Source organism: Phacochoerus africanus, chromosome 5, assembly GCF_016906955.1.
Source record: "Phacochoerus africanus isolate WHEZ1 chromosome 5, ROS_Pafr_v1, whole genome shotgun sequence".
Taxonomy (NCBI): domain Eukaryota; kingdom Metazoa; phylum Chordata; class Mammalia; order Artiodactyla; family Suidae; genus Phacochoerus; species Phacochoerus africanus.
The window spans coordinates 115817788-115839792 of NC_062548.1; the positions used below are offsets into that span (position 1 = coordinate 115817788).

The window sequence follows — 22005 nt, forward strand, 5'->3', positions numbered from 1 at the left end:
TACTTCCCTAGCTTGGCACTGCGGCAGCACAGATAATACTTCCACGTGGAAGTGAAATGGGGCAGCCACTGTGGAAAACAGTATGGTAGTATCTCAAACAATTAAACATAAATTACCATATGATCCAGCAATTCCACTTCTGGGTAAAATCCTAAAAGAAATGAAAATAGGTCTCAAACAGATGTTTGAAGGAGTTCCCTGGTGGTTCAGCGGTTAAGGATTCAGCATTGTCACCTCTGTGGCACTGGAACTTTTGCATGCCATATGGATGGCAAAAAAAAAAAAAAAGATGTTTGCATGCCCACAGTTATAGCAGCCTTACTCAACAAAAGTCGAAAGGTGTAAGCCACCTAAGTGTCCATCAGTGGGCGAGTAGATACACAAAATACGGCATATACACGCAAGGGAATGTTTTTCATCCTTAAAAACAAAGAAAATTTCGACACATGGTACAACATGGATAAACACTGAAGACACTATGTCAAATGAAATGAGCCAGTTACAAAAATACGAATCCTGCATAATTCTACTTATATGAGATGCCTAAAGTAGCCAGATTCATAGACAAAAAAATAAAATGGTGACTGCCGAGGGCTGAAGGAAGGGAGAATGGAGAGTTATTGTTCAATGGGCATGGAGTTTGTTTTGCAAGATTAAAAATGTTCTGGAGATGGAGGGTGGTGACAGCTACACAACACTGTGAATGTACTTAGTGACAATGAACTATACACTTTAAAATGGTGAAAACGGCAAATCCAGGTTAAATATATTTTACCACTTTTTTTTTTTTTTTTTGTCTTTTCAGGGCTTCACCCATAGCATATGGAGGTTCCCAGGCTAGGGGTCAAATCAGAGCTACAGCTGCCAGCCTACACCACAGCCACAGCAACACGAGGATCTGACCTGCATCTGCAACCTACACCATAGCTCATGGCAACGCCGGATTCTTAACCACTGAGAGAGGCCAGGGATCAAACCCACAACTTCATGGATACCAGTTAGATTTGTTACCACTGAGCCATGATGGTAACTCCTATTATACCACATTTTTTAAAAGTATGTGCTAAGCCCCAAATTGAACCTATATGTTAATAAATTTATTGAACAAAAAAAATTTTAAATAATGCTTCTCATTTTTTTTTTTTTTTAAGCAAGCAAAGTCTTTATTACGGGAAAGAAAACAGCTCCCAGGACAGCTGGGAAGGGGGAGACGAGTCCCCTCTCTCTATTGTCTTATAGGGGCTTTTATCCCTTAAAGATGGGGGGTTACCAACATGGGGTCCAGAAAGATGTGGTTTTCTCCCATTGGCCTTGCTTAAGTTACCTATATCAATCAGTCCTTGCCCAACAGAGGTCTTAGGGGTGGAAATGTCCCATAAGTCTCATGGTTTCTTTGCCCTTTTCTTCCCAAAAACTGAGTCACAGGGGGTTAGGGATTAATGTCCATCTGGGCATTGCTCTCTGTAGTAAACAAGCCTGTGGGGATGTTACTCCCTGGAGCCCTTTAGCCACAGATGCTAATCAACAGCCAGATCAAAGAATGCACTGAGTGCAACGATGCCCACACTCCCCCCCCCCCCGACCACCTGAGTTATTATTCTGCCTCAATCCCCCCTTCTAGAGTAATAATGCTTTTAAACTGAAGAAGGCTTAGGAGTCTCTAGATGAAAAAAATAACAATTACTCCGAGGGCATTATACCTACTTATATATAACAGTGGGACATCAAAATATTTCCCAAAACTTCCACTTGATTCAAGACCTCTTATCCATAAGTTGGCAAGAGCAAAGGTTGAGATAAAAACCTTTTCGGAAAACCAAAAGGACACATGTTTCAAAAGGTCAAGAGAAGCAAGGTCAATAGGAAAAACAACTTTCATAATACGCCATTAGAAAGATAACCAAATTACTCAGGAAATGTGGCCCTGAAAAGGAAAATTACGAAACTATTTCTCAAGACATGGCACCAAAAAGCAAGCTTATGCAAGCAACTTTGTGGAAGCCAAGAAGAGAGCTGTTCTACTGGACAGAAGGAGTCCTTTAACATGTAAATGAGGGCAAAGGAGCAGTGAATTAGGGGCCCTAAAACAAGTGTATGTGTCTACTAACATGTATTAAAAGAGTCTCACTTTAGGAGTTCTCGTTGTGGCTCAGCGGTTAACGAACCCAACTAGGAACCATGAGGTTGCGGCTTCGATCCCTGGCCTCGCTCGGTGGGTTAAGGATCCTGCATTGCCATGAGCTGTGGTGTAGGTCACAGATGCAGCTCACATCCCATGTTGCTGTGGCTGTGGCACAGGCTGGCAGCTACAGCTCCGATTCGACCCCTAGCCTGGGAACCTCCATATGCCGCAGGAGCGGCCCTAAAAATGGCAAAAAGACAAAAAAAAAAAAAAGGATTCTGTGACAATCTATATGGAAAAAGAATCTGGAAAAGGATGGATGTGTGTATACATATCACTAAAACACTCTGTTGGACGTCAGAAATTATCACAACTTTGTAAATCAACTATGTATCAATAAAACTTTAAAAAATGAAAAAACCAAAAACGAAAAAAAATAAAGTACACTCTGAACACTCAAAAAAGATATACATAAGGCGATTCTTTACAATCTCATGTTATAGCAAAAGACAGATGCCAACTGAATATCTATTAATAACTGATTGACTTATAGTACATTCACTCACTGGAATACTATGCAGGGATTAAAAAGCAGCTCTCTAAGTACTAACACGAAGCCATCTTCAAAATATAGTTTATATGAATGTTTAAGCTGTTAACTATATCAGTTATTTATTGCTGCATAACAAACCACCCCCAAAACCTAGTGGCTCAAGACGACAATTTTTATTTCTCATCAATCTGTGGGTTGGCGTCTCGATTCCGCAGGTGTCTCCTTGGCTCACTCAACCAGCTGCACTCAGCTCATCATGGGTTGGCTCCGGGCCTGAGCACAGCTGGCACAGCTGGGATACCCGAGCCATTCTCTCTAAAGGAAACTAGGCCAGGAGACTGCTGCCCATGGCAACGGTGGTATTCCACGAGAGGGAAGCAGCATGGCAAGCCCCTCAGGGCCTAGACTAAGCAGCCACACATCATCATCTTCACGCCCCTTCCTACAGAGAGAAACAAGTTTCAAAGCCACCCCGGATTCAAGGGGTGAGGAACCAGACTCCACCTGTGGATGAAAAGAAGGGCAAAACCACACTCAAAGGAGAAGAGATAAATTAAGGAGAGGCATGCTTTATCAGGAGCCATGACTATCACAATTTACCACAGCTATTGCTTATGCAGAAATTTTTTTAAAAGGGCTTATGGGAGTTCCCGTCGTGGTGCAGTGGTTAACGAAGCCGACTAGGAACCATGAGGTTGCGGGTTCGGTCCCTGCCCTTGCTCAGTGGGTTAAGGATCTGGCGTGGCCGTGAGCTGTGGTGTAGGTTGCAGACGTGGCTCGGATCCCGCGTGGCTGTGGCTCTGGCGTAGGCCAGTGGCTACAGCTCGGATTCGACCCCTAGCCTGGGAACTTCCATATGCCGAGGGAGCGGCCCAAAGAAATAGCAAAAAGACAAAAAAAATAAATAAATAAATAAAAGGGCTTATGTCTGCAAAGAATACCTCTAAAAGAAGTACAAGAAACTAGTAAGAGTACTTGTCTCCAGAGAAGACTATTAGCGGAAAGGAATAGGAGATGTGTTTTCTAGTTAACACCTTTTTGTATCTTTTATTTTTTTATCTTTTTTTATATGCTGTACCTTTCGTACTGCCTTAATAACTACTATTTAAGAGAGTGTGCATACTGAATAAATTAATTAATTTAGTGGAACAACACTGAAAACTTGGGGGGGGGGAAATCTGTAAAACCTATGACGAAAGGTTCATCTTCATAATATATTAAAAATGTACAAAAATAGAACTGCCATTTGATCCAGCAATCCCACTCCTGGGCATCTACCCACAGAAAACCACGACTCGCAAAGACACATGTACTCCAATGTTCATTGCAGCACTATTTGCAATACCCAAGACACGGAAACAACCTAAATGTCCATCGACAGAGGAGCAGATCAAGAAAATGTGGTGCGTATACACAACGGAATATTACTCAGCCATTAAAAGGAACGAAACACCGGCATTCTTAGCAACATGGATGGACCTAGAAATTATCATGCTAAGTGAAGTCAGTTAGACAATGAGATACCAACATCAAATGCTTTCACTGACATGTGGAATCTGAAAAAAGGACAGACGGAACTTCTTTGCAGAACAGATGCTGACTCACAGACACTGAAAAACTTATGGTCTCCGGAGGAGACAGTTTGGGGGGTGGGGGGATGTGCTTGGGCTGTGGGATGGAAATCCTATGAAATTGGATTGTGATGATCATTATACAACTACAGATGTGATAAATTCATTTGAGTGATAAAAATAAATAAATAAAAATAAATAAATAAATAAATAAATGTACAAATTAATATGAAAAAGACAAACAGCACATCAGAAAAATGGACAAATGTCATGAATTGGCTGTTTTTGCACACACACAGACACACCCACATGCCAATAAATAAAATAAAAGAGCAATTAAATACCATTTCCATCTACTGAATTAGCAAGTAATCTTACAAAATGTGTAATACTGCTATTACCAAAACTAGAGGAACTGCATCCTAGTTCCTATATATATCCTACTAGTAGGAATAAAACTTGCTAATATGTTTCTGAAGAGAAATATGTGTATATTTATAGTCTTTACATATAAATATAATAAACTAATATGCTAAATATGTCAAAAGCCTTACAATTTACATATTCTTTAGCCCAATCATTGACATTTTGCTGACACACAGGAATATACACATCCATATGGGCACTTTTCTTTTTTTTTCTTTTTTATTTTTTTTATAGTCTCAGAGAAAAGACGTCTGGATAATGAATCTGACAATCACCTAATAAAAAGGCCAGGTTTTTTACTGCCTGCAAAAGGGTTCCTGGACCCAATTTCAACATGTGTGTGGAGGCTTCCCCATACCAACAGCAATTCTCACCCAACCAGGGTCTGACAATTCAACTCACTTCTGCACTATCTATCTGGAGATAAGATCCCATTCCATAGGCAAAAGTTGAGGCTCAGTCCCACAAGACACCTCCTATTTCAGATGCCAGGGACCCATTGGCTATAAATCAGAGGTTCCCACAACCCCCACCTCAGGTCCTATTAATGGGAAAATGGGAAAGCCCACTTACTCATTAGATTACTCATTCATTATAAGAGGACATTAAATGACACAAATCAATAGCCAGACCGCCTGGGTTTTTACGGAGGCTTCATTACATAGGCCTGATTGATTAAATCATTGGCCATGAGCAACTGATTCAACTTCTAGCCACTCTCTCCTTCCCAGAGGTCAAGGGGTAGGACTGAAAGTTCCAACCTTCTAATCAGCCGGTTTGCTCTCTTTTTACCCTTGGTGGGATCCAAAAGTCACCATCCCTGAAGCTTTTTCAGGAACTGAGGACAAGAGACCAACTCTTATCCCACTGCTCTTAAATCATTCAGTAAATTCCAAGGGCCTGGGGAGCTATGAGCCTGGAAGTGTGGATGAAGACCAAGCATATGTGAGATAAATGCAAATTGCAGGTCCACACTGCCTGATCAGACCACAGGGAGTCTCAGTAGTTGGCAAGCCCAGCTACGCACAAAGAACTCTAAAATCACGTTTTAGAGCCTCACTCTTTCATAGACAGGGACAGATAAGAACCATCAGTTTTAAGAAAAGCCACCAATATGAAAGACAGAGAGCAAAACAGATAATACAAAGTATAGGAGAACTGCTTTTTAAACATTTAGTCAATTATACCTCAATTTAAAAAAAAAACAACTATAATTAATTCTCTACAGAGAAGACAAGATACTATAACCATGAAACTACAATACCTGTTGGGGGGCCCCAAGATTACAGATCAAAGCCTCCAAATTCAAAAGGAAGATAATTTGCAACCTATACTTCTGTACTTGCCCAAATTATCAATCATGCTTAAAAGCAGAATACAAATATTTTTAGACTTCCCTGAACTCACAATTGAACCTCCTTTCCTATCTTTCTTAGGATGCTATGGGGGTACATACATGCTCTAACACAGCTGGAGAGTAAAACAAGAAAGATGTGAGATTCAGCACTGGAAAGAGGCAAAAGGAACGATACAATGATAGCCGCCTGGCAGGCCCAGACACCAATCAATCCAGATGAAAGCAGTTCCTCTTCAACCTTCTCACCTTGCCATCTCAGCAGATGGCATGGCCATCTACCTACCCGCTCACTCAAGCTAACAAAGAGGAAGTCATTCTTGATTCTCTCTCAAACCCCAAACTCAACATACCCATGATTTTACCTTCTAAATAGCTTAGAGCCCATTCTCTTCTTCCCATCTTCATTGCCACCACTATATTCCAAGATTCCATCACCTTTCACCAGCTCTCTCGTAATGGACAACTAACCAGTCTACCTCATCCTGCATGAGCCATGTTCCATATAACAAACAGTGTTTTTTTTTTTAATATAAATAAGATGTCACTCTGCCTAAAATCCTTCAATACCTTCTCATTCTACCCAGACTGAAACCCAAGTCCCAAATATATATATAAATTTATGTGTGTGTGTGTATATATGTGTGTGTGTTTGTGCATCTGTGAGATAGATAAACAGCTGGATGGATGGATGGATAGATAGATAGATAGACAGACAGATTGATCCATCCCATTAGGCTCTGTATACTCTTGCCCCTGACTAACTTCAGAAGCTCATCTCACTTCCCTCTCACATTGTCTCCCTCTATTCCAACCACAGTGGCCTTGAAGATCCTTAAACGTGGGAAGCTTTCTCTTGCCTCTGCACATGGTATTCTCTTCTTACAACAAATTCCCCAGCTCTTCGCACTGAATTATTCTCATCTTTCTTGATTCACCTGAAATGTCATTTCCTCCTAGAGAGCTTTCCTGACCATCAGTTCTCAAGTACCCCCTCACCAGGTCAGTTTCCCTTCATTTCCTTTTCTCAGTGAGTTAAAAAGAGGGGCTTTTGTTACGTGAATCGTGGTATGTCCTAATAGACCAATATGCAACCTTTGAAATGAGGTTATCAAAAAGTATTTAGGATATGTGGTTAAGCGGGATAATTTTTAAGAATCACAGCAAGATGAATGAGGAGAGTTTTTCTACCAGCTATTATGACACACTAAAAGTCGTAATGGTTAATACAGTGGGAACTGGCCCAAGGACAATGAGGCTGACAGATCAGGACAGAAAACCTAGAAACAGATCCATCCATGTGTGAGGTAAACTTGACTTCATAAGAGAGGTACTATTGCAGAGCCACAGGCAAAGGATGATCTTTTCAATAAATGATGCTGAGACAGCCAGTTATCCATTGGGGAGAAAAAAAAAAAAAAAACCTATGTTCCTATCTCAACCAACACATTTTATAGAAGAAATGGATTTCTATTTAAAGACCAAAAAAGAAAGCTTTAAATTCTTATTGAAAGATATATGACTTTTAGATGGAACAGAATTTCTTGAAATGTTCCTTTTCTCTCTCTTAACAAATACATACACACATACGGGTATAAATCTAAAAAGGAAAATACTGATGAATTTGACTTGATTAAATTAAAACTTCTGGCCATCAGTAGCACCAAATTAAGAATATAAGCCACCTACTGAATGCAGATATTTGTAATATACATAACTGCCAAAAGATCAGTATTCAAAATACAGTATGAGTATTTTAAGATCTATTAAAAATATGAACAATCCATTTAAAAGAAGGGCAAAGGTTATTCTCAAAAGAAGAAATCTGGAGTTCCTGTCATGGCTCAGGGGAAACGAACCTGACTAGTATTCATGAGGATGCAGGTTCGATCCCTGGCCTCACTCAGTAATTTGAGCATCTGTCATTTCCATGAGCTGTGGTGTAGGTCGCAGATGCAGCTTGGATCTGGCGTTGTTGTGTCTGTGTGGCGTAGGCCGGCAGCTACAGCTCTGATTTGATCTCTAGCCTAGGAACCTCCATATGCCACAAGTGTGGCCCTAAAATTTAAAAAAAAATAAAAATAAAAAAAAGAAGAAATCTGGACTCCCAATAGGGATAGAAAAGATTCTTTGCTACAACAGTAATTAGGGAAATACAAATTAAAACCATAATGAGATACCATTTCACACCCATCAGCGTCACAAAAATTTACTTCTGGCAACACAGTATTGTTGAGGCCATAGAATAATGGGAATTCTCATTCATTTCTGGTAGAAGAAAACTGATAAAAAAAAAATCCAGCAATATCTAATAAAATAGATACCTTAAAAGCTAGCAATTCTATTCCTAGCAATATACCCTGAAAAAGTAGCTTTCAAACTTTCTTGATCATCACACACATATTTTTACATTATGGCCCAGCACAGGCAGACTTACTTATTTAACTGAAAGGAAAATTCACCAAACAGTGCTTAATCTTAGTATGTGTGACACTCTGATAGTTCCATTTTCTTCTCATTCATTTTTTCTAAACATCGGGGTGACTCACTCATTGATTTTACAACCAAAAATGGGTAAATATACCCAATTCAAAAAACTCTGCTCCAAGAGTTCCCGTCATGGTGCAGCAGAAACGAATCCGACTAGGAACCATGAAGTTGCGGGTTCAATCCCTGGCCTCGATCAGTGGGTTAAGGATCCAGCATTTGCATGAGCTGTGGTGTAGGTCACAGACGCAGCTCGGATCTGGTGTTACTGTGGCTGTGGTGTAGGCCGGCTGCTGTAGCTCCAATTAGACTCCTAGCCTGGGAACCTCCATATTCCAAGGGTGTGGCCCTAAAAAGCAAAAAAAAAAAAAAAAACTCTGCCCCAGAAAATATTCTCAAATATACCTCTTGAGCAAAGGTGGAAGAATGTTCATTATGGCATTCCTTGCCAAAAGAAATGTAAAACAACATAAAAGTCAGTAAGCATGAGAGTGGATAAAAATTGGAGGCATATTCAGACAACAGAATATGATATAGCAGTACAGTGAAAGAACTAGAACCATAAGTACTAATACGGATAAATGCCATGAACTTAATACTAAGCAAAACAAGCAAGTTGCGGAAGAATGCATATGGTATGGCATCATTTATATATAAACTATGTATTCGTTTGTTTGTTTTGCTTTTTAGGGCCACACCCGCAGCAGATGGAGTTTCCCAGGCTAGAGATCCGATGGGAGCTACAGCTGTCGGCCTACACCACAGCCGAAGCAACACAGGATCTGAGCCTTGTCTGTGACGTACACCACAGCTCACAGCATTGCCAGACCCTTAACCCATGGAGCTAGGCCAGGGATTGAACCCACAACCTCATAGTTCCTAGTCGGATTCGTTTCCCCTGCACCAGGATGGGAACTCCTGTACAAACTTTTTAAACATACAAAATAATGCTCTATGTTGTTTAGGGATGTATTCATACATGATAAAGTACAGAGACATGCAGAGGGAAAAAGAAGAAAGATCACAGAAGCGTATGGAAAAGCCAAGTGAAGAACTACATACTATATTGTTAACAGTTGCCCATCTTCAAAATTAAACTATTGTCTCCTGGGGCAGCAGCTTCCTTGTAGGCACAAGGCTAATAAAAAAGAGAGGTTCAGCCTGCCAGAGAGAAACTAAAGCAGCCAAACTGAGATCAGTCTTCAAAGCCTACAGCACTCACCTTTTAAAACCGTTTCTATTTAGTAATCAAGTACACTGGGTGTCTATTTTTAACTAGGTAATGAAATTCAGAACATGGATCAAAAAATGCAACAGGTAGTTGTGGGCGGATGAGATGTCACAGCAGATGCCCCCAACACTGCCATGTGCCAGTAAGGTTGAGTCACTGTGATGCACTGAAAAAAGATATTGAGGCTCAGCTGCCACAGGTTGCAGTGAACCCTTTCTGCTTTCCTCTCAGGCATCATTCCAGAATGCTGAACACTTAGACATCTTCGAGATTCGTAAACCACTAAAAAAGACCAAATATGGCATCTTACAAATAACATTTATGATCAAATTAACACAGAGCAGAGAGCTAATCAACGTTCAGTTGGCTCATGGAATAATTCCCTAAAATAAAAAATTTGGTCCCTCCAGGTCTCAACATGTATTCTGCCTAGACGAGTAGACCCAGTACAATAACACACTTGACTGTAATTTCAAAAATATCAACTCGTTTGTCAGGGAAATGTCATTTAAAAGAATTATATGTAACAGAACTTAAGCAATCAACTTTTGGTTGATTTTTCAGACCAATAAACCATATTCTGAGCCACAAATCCAAACCACTCTGACCCCCAAAACCAAGCAACTTCTCTGGGAAAACCTCTAACCCATTCATTCACTCCACCCTTACACACACAGGAAAGGTAGCATGGGCGTCTTGAGGGAGGCATAAAGATAAATTAAATAAGAATCTTGTCCAGAATACTGACAGCCTAGCAATGGAGTTCAGAAACACAGTCTTAGATCAGGTAGAAAGATTTAGTTGCCATAAGAGAAATAAAGATGAATTGCTATTTTAAAAAAACAGGCAAACAAACCTTACTTTGCATAGATGCTTGCCCATCTATTCCTTCTATGAGCCAGACCCAGAACACAGATGCGCTAGTACCTCATCTCTTCAAGGGCAAGTAGCTATATAGAGTAACAAGACTGGTTCTGGTGACCTCCAAAAATCAGTCTCCTCATTTCACACCTTCCATATATAATGTGGCCTACTAGCATGCCCCATGTGAATCAACAGAAATCCCAAATGTGGATCCCAATTCACACAACTGAGTGATGCTGATCTAAAAGAAAAGGAAATGCCAAAAGGGACACACCAAAAAAAAAAAAAACTTTGCCCTGACACTGCCACTGTTTAGCTATAGAAACTTGAGGAATTCACACTTTGGTTACTGGAAGGATTGAGGAAAGAGTGGTTAACAAGCTTCCAAAGAACTTTCAGGACTCCTTCAGCCAAGTACTACATAAAAGGCATCAGTAATACTCTAGATGAATAAGGCTCTTCACATCATTTTATGTGTTGCAACTTCATTAATGTAAGTAGGGATGCTTTTGTTTCTTGTTTAAATCTAAAGAAAGTAAATTCCATAAACACTATACGTCTTTCAATGCCATTCCCAATATTTTTCACAGAGCTAGTCCAGACAGGGCCAGGTCCAGTGGATTCATTTCAAACCGATTATCAGATCCATTACTTGTACTTAAATATTGAATAAATATTCAGGAATTGGGGAGCACCAAGGAGGGAGTCTACAAAAAAGAAGTAAAGTGACTTCATGATGAAGTCATGGATACTGATGAGAGAGTAGGAAGTTCAGGTTTATATGTTCACATCATCTTACATAAACCAGACCCTAGTCCTTTGGCCAGCAGTCCCCTAACATGTCTTCAATATCTCTGAAAAGAATGTTTCTGACAAACTAAAGAAAGACACTTTTTTTTTTTTTTTTTGGTCTTTTTAGGGCCGCAGCCACAGCATATGGAAATTCCTAGGCTAGGGGGTCAAATAAGAGATGTAGCCTCCAGCCTACATCACAGGCACAGCAACGCCAGATCTAAGCCAAGTCTGCGACCTATACCACAGGCCCTTGGCAATGCCAGATCCTTAACCCAGTGAGTGAGGATCGAACCTGCATCCTCATGGATACTAGTCGGGTTCATTAGCTCTGAGCCACCATGGGAACTCTGAAAGACACTTTTCCATGTCCATTTTTCCATTACCAACTCAAGCCAGGTAACATCCCTGGGTCACAGGTTTGGTTTTTATAAGGACAATTTTAATGAGATGTAATCAACAAACCATAAAATTCACCCTTAAAGATGACTAAATTGGGGGGTTGGTATATTACAGTATCGTGTAACCATCAAACTAATTTTAAAACATATTTGTCACCCCCAAAATAAACCCCATACCAAGTGATTAATTAATTGAAGGTAATACCATAATACCAGATCTTTTTAAAAGCATCCTACCATTCCAGTGAAATGTCCAACTATCTTAGGCTTCTCTATCTTACTACCTTTCATCCAGGCCATCAGCTTAGTCAGAAAATAGCAAGATGTGTAGAAGGCAAAAACAAATGAGCCTAAAAAGAAAGACTACAAGAATGCAACATTTCTAGTAAGAAAATGCGCAAAAAAAAATGATGATGCTATGCTCAAAAGCCAACTCAACGGAGCTCCCAATGACAAAGGCTAGAACAATTGAGCAAAACAGCAAATAAAGACAGTATTGGATTATAGCCCAAAGAATAAAATAAGTACCTAAAATTCATACTGTCAAAAATAAATAACTGAATTGATAAATAATTGGAGGAGAAGAGATAGCGCTTCTTTGCAGATGAATTCAAATTACCAAATGTGGAAGGAATAGGGAAATTAAAAATCACTAATACAATCACTGCAGTAGAAATTTTTGCAGGCAAGAATCACTAATGGACGCTGAAATTAATGGACACAAGTATGATGAGAACCAGAACATCTGCAAAGTCTCAAAACATCACTCCACAAGATTCTTACTAATTACAAAGGGAAAATCACTTAACTTTACAAAAGAGAAACCTAGTAGATACAATCTTAACCAAGTGGTCAAAGTTGATATACTAGTTAAGTAGACATATGAACATCATGTACTCCCTGATTTGATGCACTAAAAATGGTACGACATCGCTTCTGTAGTATTCTTGGGAAAAAACATCTTTCTCACTCTAATAAAGGGAATACATTAGGCCAACTCATATTGAGCAGCATTTCACAAAGTAACTAACCACTGCTATCTTTAAAAGGCTCAGAATCATGAAAGACAAAGAACGAAGGCACTGCCACGAGTTGGGAAGTCTACAAAGACATGACAACTTGCAACTTGTATCCTAGACTGGATCCCAGATGGAAGAAAGAACACTAATGGGAAAACTGGCAAAATTTAAATAAGACCAGAGTAATTCTTATCAGTATATAATGATGTGAATTTTCTATACTATTTTTGTAACTTTTCTATAAGTAAATATATTTCAAAATAAAAAGTTGGGTTTCTTAGAAGTGCAACATTTCTAGGCCTGAGATCTTACTGTGTCAACCTCATTGGGGAGAATGACTCATTCTGACTAGCTATTATCATGTGCCCTTTAAGAGAGAATAACAAATAATGTCAGATTCACAATCTCAAATCCCAGCTCTTACAGTGCATCCTGATGGCAGAAGACATAGCAAGAAAACGAGTCAATGATGAAAAACGCATGTGCCGAAAACCACATGGTACACTAAGCCCAAAGAGATATGCCTTTGAAAAAATGAACATTTGATCATAAAGCAATGGCCCACTAGTCGTTGGCACACTGGAGTTTAATCGTAGGAACAAACTGTCAATTTCTCATTCTACTCAACTCTATACAGGTACTACCTGACTCCTACAAACATATAAATAAATAAATCAATAGAGCAATGGCTCACAACACAAATAAAACAATTTGAGGGAGTTCCTATTGTGGCTCAGTGGGTTACAAACCCGACTAGTCCCCATGAGCACGCGGCTTCGATCCCTGGCCTCCCTCAGTGGGTCAAGGATCTGGCGTTGCCATGAGCTGTGGTGCAGGTTGCAGACTCGGCTCACTTCTGGCATTGCTGTGGCTGTGGTGCAGAGCCAGCAGCTGCAGCTCCAATTTGACCCCTAGCCTGGGAACGTCCAAATGCCAAAGGTGCAGGCCTAAAAAGGGGGGGGGGGGGAGGCACAAAAAACAAAAACAAATTGCAACATAAAATATCAAGAAATGGACAAAAACAACTAAATCGACACATGATAAGGTCATGACTTGATGAATTTCTGTGGTGTTCAATTTTTACAAGTGTGATGAGAAAGGTTTATTATCAAGTAAAGGTTGGATTGGCTCTGGTACATACCCAGACTTCAAGTCCGTTATCCTCAAACAGTTGGTAGCATCTAGTCCCACTTTTCCATTACGGACCACGCTAGATATGAACGGGGAGAGCATTGGAGAAATTCGGTTCAAGGCCACTTCTGGGGACATTCTGACTTGCAAATCACCACTGAAAGGAAAAGGAAAGAATGATATGAGACTATCCAAAGGAACTGGATACATCAAGCTTCCTGGAAACTGGCATGGCACACAGAAGTGTCACTTGCATGACACCTCATTTCCCGTCTCGTGGCAGCCTCTTTCAATGACCTTCCAGAAGAACCCGTCACCCTCCAGCTCCCCTACTGAGACAAAGACTTTTCAGAAAGAGCTGCTATCCTTAAAATCCAATTCCCACCCCCCTTCCAAAGCCAATTTCTACACTGCCACACTTTACTTAAAAGCTGTCCCGGAGTTCCCCATCGTGGCTCAGTGGAAACGAATCTGACTAGCATCCATGAGGATGCAGGTTCAATCCCTGGCCTCACTCAGTGGGTTAAGGATCCAGTGCTGCTGTGAGCTGCGGTGTAGACTGAAGACATGGCTCGGATCCAGCATTGCTGTGGCTGTGGCATAGGCCAGGGGCCACAGCTCCCATTTGACCTCTAGCCTGGAACCCTCCATGTGCCATGGGTGCGGCCCTCAAGAGACAAAGAAAAGGAAAGAGAAAAAGAAACAAAAGTTCTCAGCACAAACTAAGCCCCCAGCAAACATCGTTTAACAATGAATACAGAGACAAAAACTACAGAAATATTTAGGTATGACAGGAAGATATTATGCCTTCAAAAAATCTGGTAGAAAATGGTGGATCTGAGCAACAGACGTAGCAAAAATCTACTTCACAGTTAAATCATGAAAACACATACCTATTCGGGTATTAAGCAACACAAACTAACATGGATCTAAAAGTGTTTGACTTTAAGGCACTAAGAAGTTCTTAGCTGTGAAAATACAAAAGGAAAACCAATAAATTATCTCTAAATTACTTGGAAACCCATGGGGCTGGAGGAGGGAGGGGGTATGTGAATTCCTCTTAATAGATTTCTAAATGAAAGCCTCCACTTTCAGAGGTGAATAAGTCAATTTAAATGATGGTTTTCTTCCTCAATCTGAAAGGATAATCCCACATCAAAAGCAAATTAATTTCCTGCAAGTTACAAGTAAATGATGAGCTCGTTCCAGTTTTCATATATCATGCCACATGAGAGTTTACAGTTCCCTGCTAAAGGTTGTAAACTGGCACCTGTTTTAATCATTTCAGAGTAGGAATTCAGGGGAGGGCTGCAGTCATCTTTCAATAAATAATACCACCGTGACCCTATCGAGTGATAACACCCAGAAGGACCCCCGAAGGAGTAAAAAGCTTTATCCTCCAGTGCTCAAATCATGCTGTCTGCAGACATAAAACAAGCTCCTCTTCTGACCACTTAACAGACGCTCTTCCGCCACCATTCCAGTATGTGATCACGACATACGAATAAACATCTAATGCCTGTATTATCAGTCATAAAAATCATGTGTATTTTAATAACACTTCTATTTCTTATAAAGAGCTTCCATATGCATTAGTGCAGCTGATCGTCACAACCCTGGCCCATTAAGGTGTGAATTCAAATTCCCATTTTACAGATGACATGGATAACTTTGATAATTTGTCTCTGAAGGGCATACTAGCCTATATTATCATTTTGAAGCCTTTTTTTTTTTTCCTATTCTGCAACATTTCCACTTTTATTTCTACCCATTGATGTCACAGTTCTTGAAAGGATGCTTATCTAGATCATATGCAAAACAGAAATACTCATCTTGGAAAAAGCAAAAGGACCTTACCTACATTACAGAATTATTCTTCCATGTACTTCCCCACAATACCTATTTTACCTCTCACTTCTATGAAAAAAGGAAACAGACCCAACATGTTCTGAAAATCGACTTAGTATCGGGCACTGTATTACCCACCTCTATCTGTAATTTCATTTATTTCCCCACAACTACCCTGTTCTCTGGTTAACAGTATTATTCCCATTTCACAGATAAGAAAACTAAAGCTGGGCAAGATTGAGTAATTTGTACAAAGTCACAGATTCACAAATCTAGCAAGAAGAAGGATCGGAATTCAAATCCAGATCTCCCTCCAAGTCCACTATACCCATCTTCCTCTCAAATAAACATTTATAACCTCAATCACAAAAAAAATAAAAGCATCAAAGTGAATGGGCTTTTTTTTAAAAAAAAAAGCATACATCTAGTAAAATGTGAGCCAAAAAAGTCACGAATTTAAACTAATGGTTGCTTGACAACCAGAAGCAAATTAGACTACTGTTGGCCTACTGCTGAAGCCTAGTGATTCACCAGGCAAACACTAAAGGGAACAAACCTGCTCCAGAAACCAAACTATACTTAAGGTGACAACATCCCATTCAATTCAGCAACTGGCATGACCTCAGAATGACACCTGAAGGAATGAATTTGTCTTTGTTTCCAGAACAGCCAGAACACTATCTTTTGACAGTGCAAGATTTCATGCAGCATTAAAATGTTTCAACAGGAGCTGTTGTGACTTCTCTAAGGAAAAAAAAAAAAAACACTGATTCCAAAATCATAGGTCACCAAACAGCCAAAAAAGATGGTTCTTTGGTGCAATCCTTTTGAGTAAGGGACACGGATGGGGGTTCAACCCCCAGTAGTAGCCTTTACACATCGAAGCACAATAAGAGATCCTAGATAGGCAAAAATTTACGGTGGTCAGCCTCCCCTGAATGCTAATTGTGCAATTTCTATTTCCTGATTTTGACGTATTACAGAAGGAAAATGCAGAAATACAATTTTTATAGGGATCTGCTGCCTCGAAATAGGGTCACATGAGGTTCTCTGATGGGCAGCCTGGGGAATACAAAGACGTCTGAAGCATCGTCAGTTTCTTGCAATTAAGATGGGATGACAAACACGGAAACATGTGCCCAGCTTACGTCATGGAACGGAAAGGGGTGGCGTCCTGCTGCGTCACGTCGACGTCACGCAGCGCACGAGGGAAGTTACACGGGGGAAGCAATTTCTCCAAGGGGCAATGTTCAAGAAAAACAAGTCGACTCGAACCCAAAGAATGACATCCCGCTCCAAAGGGGGACATCTAAAAGGGACCAGAGACTCTTCCTTCTCCCAAATTGTACGATCCCCTCATCAGGCGGGAAGGAGGAAGGAGCCTGAGCTTAATCAGGGACCAGGGGCGGGCTAGGCATGGAAAGAGCAGCCTCTGGCCTTGAGGGCTCGTTCTCTAGGGAGCCAGCGTGATGGGAATGAACAGGGCATCTTTGGAACAGGGGCCTTCTCTATAGAAAGAGGAGGCGAGCCCTGGGCATATTTAAACCACTGTCCTTAGCACCACCTGTGCGACTCGGGATCCAACCTCCCCGCACCAGCCCCAGTCCAGGTACCTGGAGCTTAGTCCGATCGGTAACCGGCGACTACGTGGGGTACAGGTTACCCGAGCGCGCCCCCGACCGACGCACCAACCTGCGCGCGCACCGCGGGCCGGATGCGTGCGCGCCCCCCGGACGTCCCGCCCCGCCCCCTCTGCGGCCCAGGAGCCGGGCGGCGTGCGCGTCCCCGGCCGCGCCAGGCCGGGCGCTCGGAGAGGCGTCCCCGCAGTGCCTGAAAGTTCCTGCCTCTGCGCCTGCTTCGTGCGCGGCAAGCAGCACGGAGTCTGGACCGATCAGGAGGGCTCTGTAGCGGGAAGCTGTGCAGGGAGACAATTCCTGGAAGAACTGGGGGCAGTTGGTGGGCGGGGTTATTTCGGGCATTCAGGTGGGCGACCCGCACGGACGTCCTGCAAGGCCCGCGTCGTTAGGGAGCGTAGGAGTGGCGTCCCTGGTTACCGGGTCGGGCAAAGGTTAAAGGGCAGCCTCCTGGTTGGAGAGCACCGACGTAGAGCAATGGCCGCGTCTGGGGAACCCGGGAGGCAGTGGCAGGAGCAGGTGGCGGCGGCAGTGGTGGTGGTGGGCTCCTGCATGACCGACCTGGTCAGGTTAGTCTGGGGCCAGTTTGCAGAGGCCGCGGCTCGCGGGAGGGACGGACCGTGTTCTCTCGTCTTACTGCCTTGGCACTGGGGCCTTGGGCATGGAGCCTGTTGGCTTTTGGTGTGAACTACAGGTTTCCCCAGGCCGCCCTGTGCCTCGATGGGAAGAGGCAGGTTTTGAGTTTGTGAAGGTAACTGTCGGATGAGGAAACAAAGGCCAGAGCGTAGTAAAAGCTCTCGTGTAACTAGAAGCGCCTCCAAAGACCTGTTCCTGTTTTCCGGACCAGGCTGTTGAACCTCTCCCCGGGCTAGCCAGTGACTTTAACCAAGTGATTTTACCTTCCAGAAGGTGCCCCCACCGCATTGGGCTGTTATGAAAGTGAAATGAACTAAAGTGTTTTGAGCCATAACACCATCCAGGTTGGGTATTATTCGTGTGAACGTGTATAAAATGAGTGGAGCAGAGGTCAACAGGCCGTTCACTCTACTGATCGTTAGCATTCTTGCATTTCATATTTTCCGTTTATTTTTCAGTATTAGAGTAACTGTAGGTTACTTATGGCAAACAAAGTGTGAATCAAAATAAAACCCCATAAGTACAATATCTATAATAGTAAAAAAAAAATCGGAGTTCTCTTGTGGTGTAGCGGGTTAAGGATCCAGCGTTGTCACTGCAGAGGCTTGGGCCACTGCTGTGGCTCGCATTGGATCCCTGGCCCTGGCATGGACCAAAAAAAAAGGGGGGATGAAATAAAATATGCTAGAAGAAAATCGTTGAGTTAGGTCAGTGACATTGGATCTTTCCAATTTATTTTTTTTAATGAAAATGGCTTTTTTTGATTGTAATATTTATTTATTGCGCTCTCTCCCTCTCTCATCTATATCCCAAGAAAATCCTATGATTCATGTTGCTTCACTTTAATTTTTTGCTGAGTGCCTTTTCAGATATAATGCTATTTTTGTTACAAAAAATGAAAAGTGATCAGACATACTGCAGTATGACCTGTCCATCTTTCCTGCAACCTTGCTTTTCAGAAGAGTAGCTGAGAACCTGGAAATAAATAAAAAGGCCTTGGGACAATAAAAATAAATCACCAAATCCCTGCACCAAACCACATGTGTTTTTCTTAGAAAATAGTTTTAGGATCTTCCCATAACCAGCTTAATCTTACATTGCTTAAAATGTTTATAAGCCAGGTTATCACCAGCCAAGGTTAGACAGGTGGCGAGTAGAAAGAGGAAGAGACTGCCGGGGCAGGCACGTGATACTAAAAACCCGAAGGTGAGAGAGTGTAATAGCAAGCAACAAAAGACCTTCAAGTGCCAGGAGCCTTTATTTTTCCACAAATATTTGAGCTACCTCATGCCAAGATGGATGTGCTTCCTTTGGTGACAGAGCATAAGTTCACTTTAAGTGGACATGTGGCAAAGAGGCCTACACTCTTTCTTGAGAGCTCAAGCCTGCAAAGGGCCACACAGTAATTATTTTAGGCTTTTCGGGCCACATATGGTCTAGGTCATGTACAAATGTAAAAAACTATTCTTATTTCCTACGCCTTACAAAAACAGCCTGCAGGCCATAGTTTGCTGACTGCTGTCTAGAGCATCCCCGTCTCATGGCTCCCTATGGTAATTGATGCTACTGGTGATGACTCTTTTCAAGAAAAGCGAATTTGATAATTGGTAGGTTTTATATAAAAATAAGGCATGTGTTTCACTTCAAAAATAGTTCCTTCAGGGAGTTCCCATCGTGGCGCAGTGGTTAACGAATCCGACTAGGAACCATGAGGTTGCGGGTTCGGTCCCTGCCCTTGCTCAGTGGGTTAACGATCCGGCGTTGCCGTGAGCTGTGGTGTAGGTTGCAGACGCGGCTCGGATCCCGCATTGCTGTGGCTCTGGCGTGGGCCGGTGGCTACAGCTCCGATTAGACCCCTAGCCTGGGAACCTCCATATGCCACGGGAGTGGCCCAAGAAATAGCAACAACAACAACAACAACAAAAAGACCAAAAATAATAATAATAATAATAATTCCTTCAAATATATTTAGTTTAGTTACATAAAGGAATAGACCTGCAGACATCTCAAATAATGCATTCCTTAGAAAATCCATCTAGCTAAAATTTTACCTTACTTCCATAGATGAAGCGGCAGAGGAGAAAGAAAGCTAAACAACTTTCCCATGCACCCTACCCGAATAAGAATTTAAGGGTTAGGACTTCCCGTCGTGGCTCACAGAAACGAATGCGACTAGCATCCCTGAGGTTGCGGGTTGCAGATTTGATCCCCGGCCTCACTCAGTGGGCTCTGAATCCAGCAGTGCTGTGCGCTGTGGTGTAGGTCGGAGACCCAGCTCAGATCCTGCGTGGCTGTGGCTATGGTGTAGGCCAGCAGCTATAGCTCTGATTCGACCCCCTAGCCTGGGAACTTCCATACACAGCAGGTGCAGTCCTAAAAAGCAAAACAAAAAAGATAAGGGTTAGAATTCAGAGCCACCTTCTTAGACTAAGAGTACTGTGTGAGGCTTGACCATCACCCATAAAAGATAATGATAGTTCTTTTTAAAATAAATACACTTCGCATTATAGATGGCCAACAGGCACATGACAAAATGCTCCATATCACTAATTACTAGAGAAATGCAAATCCAAACTACAGTGAACTATCACCTCATTCCGGTAAGAATCTACAAATAATAAATGATGGAGAGGGTGTGGAGCAAGGGATCCCCTCCTACACCATTGATGAGAATGTAAATTGGTACAGCCACTGTGGAGAACAGTATGGAGGTTCCTTTAAAAACTAAAAATAGGAGTTCCCGTTGTGGCGCAGTGGTTAACGAATCCGACTAGGAACCATGAGGTTGCGGGTTCGATCCCTGCCCTTGCTCAGTGGGTTGACGATCCGGCGTTGCGTGAGCTGTGGTGTAGGTTGCAGACGCGGCTTGGATCCACCGTTGCTGTGGCTCTGGCGTAGGCCGGTGGCTACAGCTCCAATTCGACCCCTAGCCTGGGAACCTCCATATGCCGCGGGTGCGGCCCAAGAAATAGCAAAAAAAAAAAAAAAAAAAAAAAAAAAAAACTAAAAATAGAGTTATCATATGATCCAACAGTCATAGCTTGGCACATATCCAGAGCAAACCATAATTTGAAAAGATACAAGCACCCCAGTGTTCATTTCAGCATTATTTACAATAGCCAAGACATGGAAGCAACCTAAATGTCCACTAACAGAGGAATGGATAGAGAAGATGTGGCACATATATACAGTGGCATATTACACAGGCATAAAAAAGAATGAAATAATGCCATTTGCAGCAACATGGAGGGATTATCATACTAAGTGAAGTAAGCCAGACAAAGACAAATATCACATGATATCGCTTATATGTGGAATCTTAAAAAAAAAAAAAGGTACAGATGAATCTATTCACCAAACAGAAATAGACCTACAGACATAGAAAACAAACTTATAGTTGCCAAAGAGGAAAGGTGGGGGGAATACATTAGAAGGTTGGGATTAATATAATACGCACTACCATATATAAAATAGATAGCCAACAAGGACCTACTATTGTAGCAAGGGAACTATATTCAATATTTTGTGATAACCTGTAAGAGAAAAGAATCTGAAAAATGAATATATTCATTTATTTATATATATATATATTAATCACTGTGCTGTACACCTGAAACTAATATGACATTGTAAATCAACTGTGCTTCCATAAAAATAAATAAAATGAGTACTCTTCGAACTTGGGGGAAGGTGAGGCCTCGAATGTCCATGTTCACTTCTGTCGGGATTTGAAAGCTTATTTCAGATATAGAGGAATTTAGGGTTTATTTATCCCGGCCCTTCAGTTTATAGGTGAGTAAAGTGAGGCCCATAGAAGAAACTCTTGCACTGTGGAAAACCTTTCTAATTTCTCTTCCCTTGCCATTTTCCTTCCTTTGTAAGATATCCAGGTTTCGACATATTAATCATTAGTAAGAACTTTATTCCCCTAGAGAC

General features: G+C 41.6%; 2 protein-coding genes across 6 annotated transcripts in view; one reads left to right on the forward strand and one right to left on the reverse strand.

Annotated features, from left to right (window-relative positions):
- Positions 1-17539, reverse strand: part of BABAM2 (BRISC and BRCA1 A complex member 2) — a 430327-nt gene extending 412788 nt beyond the window's left edge. For both annotated transcript variants that reach the window (XM_047782376.1, XM_047782377.1), the window contains exons 1-2: positions 17413-17539; positions 13962-14108 (exon numbers count right to left, since the gene is read on the reverse strand). In XM_047782376.1, the coding sequence (XP_047638332.1) occupies positions 13962-14089 (128 nt within the window). In that variant the 5' untranslated portion in view covers positions 14090-14108; positions 17413-17539. The remainder of the gene's footprint in view (positions 1-13961; positions 14109-17412) is intronic.
- Positions 17540-17833: 294 nt separating this feature from the next.
- RBKS (ribokinase) overlaps positions 17834-22005 on the forward strand; it is a 97989-nt gene continuing 93817 nt past the window's right edge. Inside the window, exon 1 of one of the 4 annotated variants that reach the window (XM_047782381.1) lies at positions 17834-18002. In XM_047782381.1, coding sequence (XP_047638337.1) covers positions 17911-18002 — 92 coding nt within the window. In that variant the 5' untranslated portion in view covers positions 17834-17910. The remainder of the gene's footprint in view (positions 18003-22005) is intronic. The other 3 variants (XR_007135176.1, XM_047782379.1, XM_047782380.1) reach the window with 3 other exon arrangements.